The 13,562-nt window shown below is 38.9% G+C and overlaps 1 protein-coding gene across 1 annotated transcript in view; it reads right to left on the minus strand.

Annotated features, from left to right (window-relative positions):
* LOC141432090 (uncharacterized) overlaps positions 1-13,562 on the minus strand; it is a 29,769-nt gene that overhangs the window by 7,761 nt on the left and 8,446 nt on the right. The window contains exons 4-6 of the mRNA XM_074093531.1: positions 9,758-9,841; positions 8,669-8,796; positions 7,863-7,958 (exon numbers count right to left, since the gene is read on the minus strand). Of these exons, the coding sequence (XP_073949632.1) occupies positions 7,863-7,958; positions 8,669-8,796; positions 9,758-9,841 (308 nt within the window). The remainder of the gene's footprint in view (positions 1-7,862; positions 7,959-8,668; positions 8,797-9,757; positions 9,842-13,562) is intronic.

Consider the following 13,562-nt stretch of genomic DNA (forward strand, 5'->3'; position numbering starts at 1 on the left):
TGAGTCATTTAATCGAAGCTTGAGTTATTTTCAACGTGTCGGGGTTTGAGTCTTCTATAGAGTAGAGACTCGAGTTTTCTATAGAGAACTCGAGTCCTTTATAAAGACTTGAGTGTTTTGTTTACACATAAGGCTTTATGAACAACTGAGTTATGATTACAACTTTTAGAACTATAATGTACTTCTAGGGATACTTGAGTGTACTGTATCAATCAGTACATTATTTGGTTTTAAATTCTGTCTGTTTATCCGATTTCCTCAATCTATTACAAACCAAGGCATTTTACCCTGTATCTTAAGTGCATTCCTGCTTGCTAAGAAAATATACATGTATACAAACGCACTCACTCAGTAAAAAAACCCTTAAAAAAACACCCTCATACCGTCTATTTTTCGATTGTTGGGACTCAATGTCTTTTTGAGGCACGTTTAAAGTTCAAAAAGACAATAGAAGATACGATGGCTGGAGTCTTTTCTAAAGCTTGAGTTGTGACTAAAGGACTTGATAAGACTCGAAAAAGGACTAGACTCAAGACTTAAAAGACTCTGAAGTTTTTTAAGCTCAAAGTCCCGTAAATGTGAGTCAAGTTCTTAAAATGTGGACTTCAAAAACTTGAGTCTTTACCAACACTAATCCTTGCTCAGCGCTGCTCTAGTAGAAACAGCTCAGCGGAGTGAGGTTTTTGTACAGGGATTTTTTTACATTAAAATTTATTATGGTGCATACGACATGTCATGTCGTATGCACCATAATAAATTTTAATGTAAAAAAAACGCGATAGCCCTAAAAGACTTGTCCCAAGCTACTAAGAACGGCGAAGTATGCAGCTGGGGCTCCTCCCACCCGCGTCTCACCCCTCACGCCCCGCACGATTGCTCTGTCTAGACATCTCCGTCGGATTACTGTAGGGAAACGTGTTATACTGTGATAATAGAGTGCATGTGCCGATATTTTTGACCACCTTGGCCGCTCTGAAATATCTGTTGGCGATTGTGCCAGTGGCGCTCCCGCCTTACCACTCGCTCGCTTATTGGAAAAGAGCCCGCTACATTCCCTCGCTACGCATCCTCGCACATCTCTGGTGGAGACACAACCTTACGGTTTTTCGTTTTCGGAATAGATGAAAATTTTAGAAACGCTTGAATCTTTTTATATCAATATCAACCTTTCTAATTAACAGGAAAAAATATCAGATTTTTAAGTAGCTTCAATTAATTTTAAAATATGATAGAGTTTTCTATACCGCCAAATTAAGATAGTTATAGTTACGGGTTGTTCCATAGTCCAGAATAAAAAAACATTAAATAGTTATTTGTGTCACAAGGGAGCAAAATGGTGTATTTACGGCGAGGGCGTACATTGAATCCTGAGCGTAGGGATTCAAGTGTTCACGCCCAATATGAAAATAATTTTTGCTCCCGAGTGGCTCATACAACTTTTCACACCGAGCATTAAGAAACTTGAAAAAAAATATTCTAAATATTATTAAAGAACAATCAGCATAGAAAATGGCGTGGCTATACAATTATCAACTTCAAAAAATGGCATTTGCAATAAAACACTTAGAAAAGCCTTGAACAGAAAAGTTGCACTTTGCTCCCTCTCGTCAGGGAACAAAAGTTACTTTTCTGAAGGAGAGGTGTGAAAACATAATTTATGTGTCTTTGACTCGATCTTTTTGACAGGTGACACTCTTTACCGGCCCGGATAATACCGACATGGAAATACCGACCCTGTTATTCATGTACACACCCATAGAAGCTCATGTCAGTTTCCACACGTCACACGTCACCTGACAAAACGAACGAGTCAAAGGCCGTGTCAAAGACACATTCCTTTTTCTTTATTTTTTTGTTCTAGGCTATGGAATAACCCGTAACCGACCGGACTATCGTAATTTGGCGGTACAGAAAACTCTTTATTTTTTTTTAATTAATTGATGCTACTTTTAAATCGGATATTTTTAGTTATCCAACAGAATACGACGGCAAAACATTTTTCACTACATCTGTACGCTTTCCCTACTACGTTATTGATTGGATCAATCAAATTTCAGTGTACCTTGTTGCCATGGTAACGTCTCCTGAGTTACTTTAAAAGTATGATTTTATGAGGTACAAATCCACTAAAAGTTAGAAGTTGTGATTCCTTCATGGCTCATCTCCTAAGTATGCTAATAGTATACATAACAGACATTTTTGATCACTTTTTTACTCTGTCACATTGACACATAGACAATCTTGCATGGCGTTTAGTACGTGGCTGTAAAACGCCAAGGTACGAAAGTGTACAGCTACTTTTGATACTGACTGTATCACTGATGTCTCGTAAATTACGGGACAGAATAGCACACACTAAGGGGCTGTTTCACCATCCATTGATTAATTTTATTTGACGGATAAATGTGATGCCGTCTCCGTCTATTCGAACAAAACAAACAGAGACGGCATCACATTAGCCCGTCAAATAAGGGGGTAAATATTTGATTGACCCAATTATAATGAAACGAGAGCAGCGAAAGTTTTTTATTACAGTTTGCTATACTAAAATACCTACTTAAAAGTAATTATAAGCTAGAATTTACAAACAACGTCCTACATGAGTGGTAGACAAAGCTAAATGTGGCTACGTCTAAAACCGACCTTGTAGAGTGTATCTACAACGTGCTATTTTTGACTTCCGTTAACTTTGAGGGAATATTCAGCAGGTCTATAGAAGTAAGTTTCTCCAAGATACTACTGGCCTAAAAAAAGGTGTGTGGTTTTAAATGATAATCAAGCAATAAGAATACGAAAGTTTGTTCTCGGGTCTTGGATGTTTAATATGTAAATACAAGTATGTATATACCTATATAAGTATGTTTATCCATTGCCTAATATCCATAGTACAAGCTTTGCTTAGTTTGGGTTTTAAATGTCTGTAACTACCTAAGGTGTTTTTAATTTATTCCTATTTGGCAAAAGGAGGTTACTAATATGAGTATTCTTATGCCTCTCTTATGTATGTGTCACGTTAAAGTTTGATATTTTTACAATTTGACCCTTTTACCTAATAAATGATTTACCAGGTAACCTATTTTTACCAGGTCAATTATGTCAATGCGTCGAGCCATCCGTCGAAGTTAACGGAACTCAAGAAAAACACTGTATAGAAGGCGCAATATTTACTTGATTGTGCAAATGTGAGGACCTCTTTCCACCAATGAATACTCGTTCTAACGTCATTCACGCTAAAACGGTAGTCTTTCCAATATTCCCAAAGGGATGTCACGACACATCACGATAGTCTAGTAATGGCTCAAACAGAGTATCGTGGGTTCGAAGCCGGACACGCATCAGTAAGAAATGAAGATTTACCTTACCATAATCTTTAAGGAAAGCTGGACACACATGCGCAGAAATTCAACGGTATGTGTGTGGATGCAACACACACACACATCACGCCTATTCCCAAATGGGGTAGGCAGAGCACACGAAACGTTACCGCTTCGGAGCCACTTTTAGCAATTTTAGGTTTTAAGTTTGACAAGAACGGTCAATAGTGACAGGTTGCCAGCCATGTCGCCTAAGGTGTACCTTAACATATATCCTATATCTGTCCCGTGTGGTGTCGGGTTAGAATAACACCTCTCCATTTCTTCCGTGGATGTCATAAGAGGCGACTGAGGATATAGGTTAAGTGTGTGTAGGGGAATTATGGCCAGAGGCCTTTAATTTTGAAAGGAGATCTGTGACTTGTAGTGGGACGTATATTGGCGGAGGTTATCATTTTTTAAAGGATCCAGATTAGGGTGGTTTCTATGTATGGAGAAAAAAAAGTTATTTAATCAGTCTTAAAAACTTGTATATGGACTAGTTTCTTACATAAATATTTTTATATTATTTTAACCTTACCTCGAAGATTTTCATTCTTGTATGAAAATTTCGTAATTTCACATAAAAATAAATAAATATTTTTTATCCTTAAAAGTGACGGTACATCAGCTTCAATAAAAAAATGTACACACAGATTCGTGTTACATTACAAGTCACATACCTAAACATACCTAAATGAAAATTGGTGGTATTGGTAGTTTTGGCAGTCTATTTAATTTATGATTTTGGTACATTTAGTGCGTTACAAAGGCGTTTTACTTAAACTAAGGTATATTTTGAATAACACGACAACATAATTTTGGGTAAAAACATAATATTTTACGGAATTTAACATAACTGTTTTTTTTTTCAATCTTTGAATGACAGTAGAGGGCTCAAAGTAGGTTGGAATATTTTTATTTTTCTCATAAACCTTTGAACAAATCGCAACTTTTTAGCACTATTCAGCATTCAAAATAATAATTTAAAAAAAACGCTCCACCCTAATCCAGATGTAGCTTCACTATATACAGGCCTTATGGATAGTCTCAGAGTTGCTCAGCGAGCTATGGCTGAGCGCTGGGCTATGCTTGGGGTTTTCTCGAGTGGAGACCGCGGATCGGCAAGCGCAGCGTGGGACGTCCACCAACGAGATGGACGGATGACCTGGTTAAAGCCACGGGTTCACGGGTGCTATGCCCACTGATGATGAAAAATATGAGCGAAATAATGACATCCGAAATATTCGAGCTATTATTCTATTTATTCTAGACTGTTGATGGAATGTGGTCCTCATATTTTGCACACACATTTTCTGCCAGCACCCCTCTAGTAAATACGAGTAGCTCCTAATACTATCTACATAAGCCACCTTCTGACAGTCAAAAACAAACGTCACAAAGATGTTAATATTATTTTTTAACGCAAACTTTCATTTAAGTTTACACCTGTGTATAAGTCTTTCTTTCCGGCTGTAGTGTCGCATATTTTTTATATACATATTTAAGATGATGGTAAGTGATCACCGCCGCCCATGGACACCCACAGAATTAAGACTGCAGACTTATTAGGATTGCGGGTGCGTTGCCGGCCTTGCAATAGGCGGTACACTCGCCCTTTGAAGGTACCCAAATCATAGCTACGAGTAGACGGAAAACCCCAGCAGCGAGTCCATTCCATATTTTACACGTGCGAGGTAGAAAGGAACGTTCAAACCGCACAGTGGAAGAGCACCAATCATCGAGATGGTGCTGATGAAAACCACCCTTAGGCACTTGTCCCACCGCCGACGATGAGCGAGAAGCGAGTAGAGCGAGTAACTAGAAAAGAGTGGGCGAGCAGCGAGAAGCGAGTGTAGTTTTGTCGCTCGGCTGCAAGCGAGTGTTCGAGTGCGACGGGCGATTACTCGCTCCACTCGACTGGCTCGTGCGGGGCGGCCGCCGAGCTGACATCGCTGAGCGAGTATCTATAGCTCAGCGAGTTTTATAGCTCTTGTCGCTGCGACAAAAGATGTAAGAGCGAGTTCTCGCCGACAGTGTGAACAGCCAGCGATCAACTATTAATATATGTGTCTCTTTTACTCACACGGGATCTTATATCTTTTGTTCGTTTCTTGAGCGAGAAAATAGTCGATAGCCAATCGTTTCCTCGCTGGCGGTGAGACAAGTGCCTTATGCCGAGTACTATTACTTATTCTGTGGCCGAGTGGGGTGACACTCTTTCCCGGCCCGGATAACACCGACATGGAAATACCGGCCCTGTTTTTTGTGTACACGCCCATAGAAACTGACAGGAGCTTCTATGGGCGTGTACACGAAAAACAGGGTCGGTATTTCCATCCCGGTATCCGGGCCGGGAAAGATGTCACCCGCCGAGTGCTTAAATAAAATGAAAGTTAAATTGAAAATACAAACTGAAATATAGATGCACAGAAAAACCAGAAAAATAAGACCATCACTGGGAATCGAACCCAGGTCCTCGGTATTCCGTACCGCGTGCTATACCGCTACACCACTGATGGTCAACGGTACTGACACGAATTTCCCCTATGCACCTCATATCTCAGCTTGTTTGTTTCTTATTTAGCCACTTAAGCAGTGACGCTAGCGACATCTATGCCGTAGCCCTCATCGAGAAACTTTTTCGGCACTCCATTGGAACTAACCGCTCACCCGGACAAGAGATATCGTTACTAAGCAATCAAATTAAGATTGGTTTTTTGGAATCTTTTTGTATTTTTTATTTCAATTCCAAATTTTTACTTTTACGGTCATCTTAAAATGAAAGTTATCATTTGACTGTCAGAAGCGAGGCGACCGCCATCTGTCCTAACTTGTTGAAGCGAGTGTCTTGCTGTTGAAGCTCGATCGCGTCCATTTGTTTGCAGAGCTTGCCCTCGCAAACTTCCCAGCTGCACTTTTCGGTGTTGCAGCGGTCTTGGGGAATGGCCATTACATTAAAGTCAGTGGCGTAACGTGGGTAACCGACGCGCCAGGGTGGAAGATTTTGGCTTGCTATTGTATTTTTCACCTATGATGAGTTCTGTGACATTTGAAAATTTTCCGAATTACGCATACTATGTTCGCGAAATATTTTTTAAAAATAATTTTTATATTGCAGCAAAATAAAAATAAAATGTAAAACAGTACTTTTTAAAAATATAAAGCAATATCAGTGTCCATTAAATAGACTCCATCGAATACGATAGAACAATTTTTTTTTAAATGATGCAATGTGTGAAACGGAACAGAGTAGTGACGTGACAACAATATCGGCAATTGCCGCGGTTCATTATTCAATAACAATTAACACTAAGATATTTTAATTTTTTAAACAAAACTTGCAAGATTTTGTAAACGCGGCTCTTTGGTTACGGCCGCAGCCATTTTGTGCCTCTTATGGCCAGTGCTTGTCACACTTGTCAGTATCACTGTCAGTACGAGTGCGTCTGCCTTGTATACGAGTTGAGTTTCCGTCGCATTTTCTTTGGATTGTTTTTTGTTATTGTTAATTTCTGTTATTAACTTTTGTTACTGTTTCTCGTTAAGTTTGTTGTTGTTTTTTGGCAAAATGCCGAAACGGTCTTAAAAGATTGTTTTGAACTCCCAGAGTCGGGAGTTTGTGTTTCGTTTGAGGGGTTATTTCGAGCGAGAACGAGAAAACGGTGGCCCAGTGGGGGGAAAACTGGAAAAATATTATTTTTAAAATATAATGCAACTCCTCCAAAAATGGGCACTAATAACTCTTAGAAAAATTGATAGTTCACTCGATAAATGGTACATCTCTAATACCGTCAAACTGGACACGTCACAGAACTCATCATAGGTGAAACATATTATAGTTAGCTTACTGAAGTTTACTGAAGCTGGTTGAGAAATACGATGGCAAAACATTATTCACTATTTCTGTAGCGGTATTAACCACAGTACATTATTAGGCCTCTTGTTTACTGACGAATCAATGTGAAAATTCTTAAATTAATTTGCTAGGTTACCGGGGGGATACTCCACAACAAAACCAAATTCAGTATATTTACTCTCGATCTAGCGAGGTAGTTTTTTAAGTATGTACAGTCAAGTGCAAAAATAAGTATCTATTCGAAACACTCAAAAATATGTTACTACGGCCTTATTGCCTCGGAATAAGAGTCTGTGGTACTTATTTTTGAAACTTTGAATAAGTATATATTTTTACACTTGACTGTACTAATCCAGTACATAAATATTGTGTACATAAGCTTTGTCTTAATAAATCACAAAACAGAGGGGAAGTTGCACACCGTTAAAGCTGCGAATAGCAGGTATTTATAATTACTATTATTTTTTTCCATTGTGACACGAAAATTATCCATACAAATGTATGATTACTTTTCGTGTCACAATGGAAAAAGTTAATGGAAATTAAAACTACCTGCTAACGCAGCTTTAACGGTGTGCAACTTTTTGTTCTTCTGAGAGGGACTTTGTTCAGCAGTGGACGTCTTCCGGCAGATGATGATTCAAACTAACCTGTGTCGTCGCACTCCGGGGTGCAGATCACGACGCGTTTCGTACGGAAGCATTGCATCTGCAGGCGGGTCAGCTTGGCTCCGAACAGGAAGTAGCCTGGCGATGGAAAAAAAGTACTTCGTTACTTGGTTGATTATACTAATATTATAAATGCGAAAGTTTGCATGTGTGCGTGCGCGCGTGTGTGTGTGTGTGTGTGTGTGTGTGTGTGTGTGTGTGTTTGTTACTCCGGCTTAGAGCCATGAAATTCAGTATAGTTGTTTTAAATGCAATGCAATGTTAATGAAAACCACGACTGAATTTTTGAGATTAAATAATAGTAGATTGTACTAGAGCATAACATGGGTTTGATGCTTGAGTTTTACATTTTGTTTCTCTCTTCGATTGCGAGAAAATTAAATAACAACAATGAAAAAATTGTTCACATATTAGGTACCTTTTAAATTGTTATGTTGATTTAATAATATAAATAATCAATTATTATAAAAAAAACCTTTTTTGTTTGCCACTGTTGGCACCTGCTGACTGTATTGGTGGAAGATTTATCTTTCTTTCAAAAACAATTTTAATCTTATTGCGGATAATAAGTTTTTATCAGATTGTTGTTGTCGCTTGTTGTTTATTGTCGTTGTCGCTTGTTCTTTATGGTTGTTGATGTTGTCGCTTGTTGTTAATTGTCGTTGTCGTTTTTTCTTTATTGTTGTTGTCGCTTGTTGTTAATTGTCGTTGTCGCTTGTTCTTTATTGTTGTTGTCGCTTGTTGTTTATTGTCGTTGTCGATTGTTGTTTATTGTCGTTGTCGCTCACCCAGCATCATGCCCGCGACGACGGCCAATAGCAAATGCGCGTTGTACAGCATCACAGCCAGCATCAACAGATAGCCCACCGCGTTGTGGAGCACGAACACCAGAGACTGGTGGCAGTTGATCAGGACCCTGGACACGAGACGCCGGTTGGATAGGATAAAGCTATACAGGGTGTAACATTCATATCAGTCAGTATGGGAAAGTCTGAAACTATAACACATACGAAGATCTGTTCTTAGGAACCATGTCATCGATTTTAGTAACAAGAAAAACTTTATTCATACATTTGAAAAAAACATGTATTCAGCTCGAGAATCGAACCGGGACGTTTTGAAAAATAAAACTTACATAAAGGGGCTCCTAGACGGGCCATATTTTCACTGCAATATGTCGCCGGCAACTATTGTTGTCCCTGTCTAACATGTGAGTAAGAGAGGGACACCAATAGTTGCCGGCCACAAATTGCAGTGAAAATATGGCCCGTCTACGAGCCCCTTAAGAATATGATATACGATGAATTTTATTCATTCTAGATACCGTGTTTCATAGTAACATCTATTGCTTATGGTCCAACACTACCGATATCCAAATAGAAATGTATGTTTTATTTTTCAAAACGACCGGGTTCGATTACCAAACTGAGTACACTTTTTTTATGTATGAATGCAGTAGTAAAATCGATGACATGGTTCCTAAGAACAGATCTTCGTATGTGTTATAGTTTCAGACTTTCCCATACTGACCGATCTAAATGGGCCACCCTGTCTAGGTAAAAGACTTAAGTAAAGGTCTAGAGGCATTATTGTCTAACGCGCGGGCTCTTGCCATCGCTTTCACTATCTCTTTCTGTCACCGTTTTACACCATAAGACAGAAAGAGATAATTAATGTGATAGGAAGTGTTAGCGCGTTACACAATATGGCCTTTGCTGTTGTTGTTGGAAAATACATACTTACGCCACTTTTCGCCAGTTATTCCCACCTGTTACCACAAATATGTTACCAGTGGTAACGGGTGGGAATAAAAAAATAATTTACGCCTGCGACGCCGGGGGTAAACACAAGTGATTAATAGATTGCCCGATCGTTACCTGGTCTTGAGAGACGCCCAGCGGCCCACCTGGCCTGAGCTGGCGTTGCGGCTGGTGCCAGGCTCTATGGTGCCGCCCTGCTCCCTGCAACCGACATTAAAGATAACTATTGATTAAATTAACAACGTGGGCGCTAACGATGGGCCTCATTAGGAAGCTCAAAGTCACTCAAAGGGCTATGGAGAGGGCTATGCTCGGGGTTTCCCTGCGGGATAGAATCAGAAATGATGATACCCGCACTAGAATTAAGGTTACCGACATAGCCCGAAGAATACGGTATTTAACTATTTTGTATATGTTTTATAAATGAAAACTACACAATGCCTGTTATCGAATAGAAAAACAATTTTTAAGCTACCTTTACAAACAACAAAGTTGTAAAGGTTTGAAATTCAAGATTAAACAGAGAAAGACATACTGGCATGTGACGTCACACGCCAGTACCGCCATACTTGCTGCATAGACTTTGCATAGAGAAAAGCGTTCGAGAAAGAGACAGGTACATAAATTTTTCAAAAAATCACCATAAATCCAATTTTCAACCGATTTAAATTTTCTCTTCGCTAAACACTATCAGTTTATCTATATTTTCATAATAATATTAAGATATGGCAAAATCAGGAGTTGTCAAATACCGTATTGCGAAACTGAAGTGGCGGTGGGCGGGGCAAATATTTGACAAAATACTGGCATTATTTTTCACATAATTTTCATGTTGTTGAATCGCTGTACCTATCAAAAATTTACTCAACGGCACACAATTTGGCCCATTCTACATGAGGGACAAAATGACCTATTTCTGCATACTGATTTTTCGCCGCTCAGTATGTTTGTATAAGATACATTCGTGGTAAAGCATTAAACAGTTGTTTCCAGAATAATTACTTAACTTTGTAATATAATTTAAATATTAGGTGATATGATAATATAATTTAGGTGGTAGGACCTTGTGCAAGGTCCGCCTGGATTGCTACCACCATCTTGCTCGCTAATCCTGCCGTGAAGCAGCAGTGCTTGCACTGTTGTGTTTCGGCGTGGAGAGTAAGACAGCCGGTGAAATTGCTGGCACTTGAGGTATCCCATCTTAGGCCTCTAGGTTGGCAGCGCATCTGCAATACCCCTGGTGTTGCAGATGTTTATGGGCAGTGGTGATCTCTTACCATCAGGAGACCCACTTGCTCGTTTGCCATCCAGTCGAATAAAAAAAATGCTTTCTTCCCAAGCTTTAGAACTTCTTCGTTCTGAAATAAGTATTTTCATTTACCTGCAAACTCTAATATTGACAAAGTCATTCCATGTATCAATTCAATAACCTAACCAAAAAAAAGTTGGAAAAACCCCCGGCTAAACCGATTTTGATGAAACATGTCTAGGAATAATTGCACGAAAACCTGCTTTCAAATAGAAAAAATCCGCATTCAAATAGGTCCACCCGTTTAAGAGCTACGGTGCCACCGACAGACACACACACAGGCGGGCCAATCAACTTTTTTACCGACACTAATCTGTCCGCTACATTTTACAAACAGTTGCAGATTTTTGTGAGTAAACATGTTTTTTCTGTAATTTAATAGATGGTGTACATGAATACATGCCATCCTACGTAAGTTCAACCTATTAAACTGTGAAATATCTTGTTGAAAGTACGATTTTTTGATAACGCCAGAGACAATTTTGGTAACGCAGGAGACGCCCAACACACACACACACACACACACACACACACACACAAACATCACGCATGTATTCCCAAATGGAGTAGGCAGAGCACACGAAACGTTACCGCTTCGGAGCCACTTTTAGCAATTTTAGGTTTTAAGTTTGACAAAAACGGTACAATAGTGACAGGTTGCTAGCCTGTCGCCTACGGTATACCTTAACCTATATCCTGAGTCACCTCTTACCACATCCACGAAAGAAATGGAGAGGTGTAATTCTAACCCGACACCACACGGGGGTTTTTGAGTCGGGGGTCAAAAACGACATAATGTGCTCAATCATACTCTAATCTCAATTTAATACAATGTGGTCAGTCTCCTTTCGCCGCCAGTCAGTTATCAAATCGTATGCCGTCAGTTTAAAATCAATTTTGCGCGTAATTTATTACGGAAACAATATTTTACTTTCATGATCGATTATCTATCTCGCATGAACGATACTGTGTCCGGCTGCCTCAAGGCTGAATGCTAAGTCGGATATTATACAGTACCTACAAGTAAGACAAGCGCAGTTTCGTATTTAAAAACAAGCAAAAAATTCAGTTTGTATCCTACAAATCGTGCGTACAAGCGTGCTTCACTCTAAACAAAAATAAATTTGATTTATTTCTATGTATCTTTGTATGTGATTGTATGATAGGTTGGCTTGGCAACCACGCAAGCCGTAGCCGCGTTCGTTTGTTGTTTATCCCTTGTTTCGTTTTTATTCTGGTTATAGACAAAGAGGTAAAGAAGTATAGCCTATGCCTGCATGGTAACTTCATTTGTTAATTATAAATGTTTAGTGTTCTTTCTTTAAACGGAATACTGTGCCGGTCTTCGCTTTAGTGAAATTGGTTTCTTATTTTAATGTATGATAAACAGATGGACAGACAGAGAAAAACAGCGCCGTTCGCAAGACCGGCATTTTTTGCTGATTTGGGACCATTTCGTGGCATACAACTTTCTTAATTTTTAATACCTTTTTGTTATGCTACGTTACTTTGTCGCGAATAAATGATTTCTATTTCTATTTCTATATATATTTATCTTAGAAATTCCCTCGTTCGCTGTCTCTCTCTCATTAATGGTTCATAAAAGCAAATACACGGGTAAAAGCAAGGAAGTAGGTACTTTGCATAGTTTTTGATAAGCTCAACGAAATAAACACTTCAAAGTTCGAAACTAAAAATAGCAAAAGATATCTACATCAGCTAACGCTCTTTACCTTCCAACCGCATAACAATGTTGATTTACATTTTAAATAAACTAATTGGCATTCATCCACGAAGTAAAGTTAATTAAGTAAGGTAATTACAGCTATCACGAATTAGTTCCAATACGTTTCTTGATAAGAGCTGTCAAGTAACTAGCTATAAAAATGCTTTTAATGAGGGCTATCGTTTTTTGTCTCACTAGATGGCGCACTGTTGCGTGAGGTTTTTATGTATGGCTTTCAGTCTGTTATTACGGGCGTGAAAACAAAGATTAAAATCATATTTAATACACCTTAAAACCGTACCATAAAAATATCGAGCATGCCACAGTGTTGCATAGTCCCCGTTTTGTTCGGAAAAAAGGGAGGACAAAGGTTTCCGAAAGACAAAACTGTCTCAAAACAGACATTTATTGCCCCGGAACGCATATTTGCCATAATTAATTTCAGATATTGCAAAATATTCACAAAATTATTCTAATTATAAATAAACCCGCGCAGCTCACCCAAAAACTATGAGATTTGACATTTCGGAGACCTCACGCTACACTAGCGCCTCTAGTGGCGAATTCATACGCGATAGCCCTCATTGGTTGCTAGGACCCGCATGCGAGGTGCGGGATATTTTTGTTTGTAGCATGCAAACGCGACTTAGTCTCAGTTTCATTGGCCGATAGGGGCCTAATGCGGGGTACGGGAGATTCCTATAACCTAATGAATAAAATAAAAAGAGAAATATCCATAAGTTTGACATCAAACACTACCATCTCATACAGTAAGCTTAAGTACTGCTATTTAAGGGAACTATTTATTAACCTAAGAAAATAATAAAACGAATAAATCTTTAATATCAGTACTAAGCTAATAAAATAGCCTTTTAAAATAAAGAAAC

Source organism: Choristoneura fumiferana, chromosome Z (assembly GCF_025370935.1).
Source record: "Choristoneura fumiferana chromosome Z, NRCan_CFum_1, whole genome shotgun sequence".
Lineage (NCBI taxonomy): Eukaryota > Metazoa > Arthropoda > Insecta > Lepidoptera > Tortricidae > Choristoneura > Choristoneura fumiferana.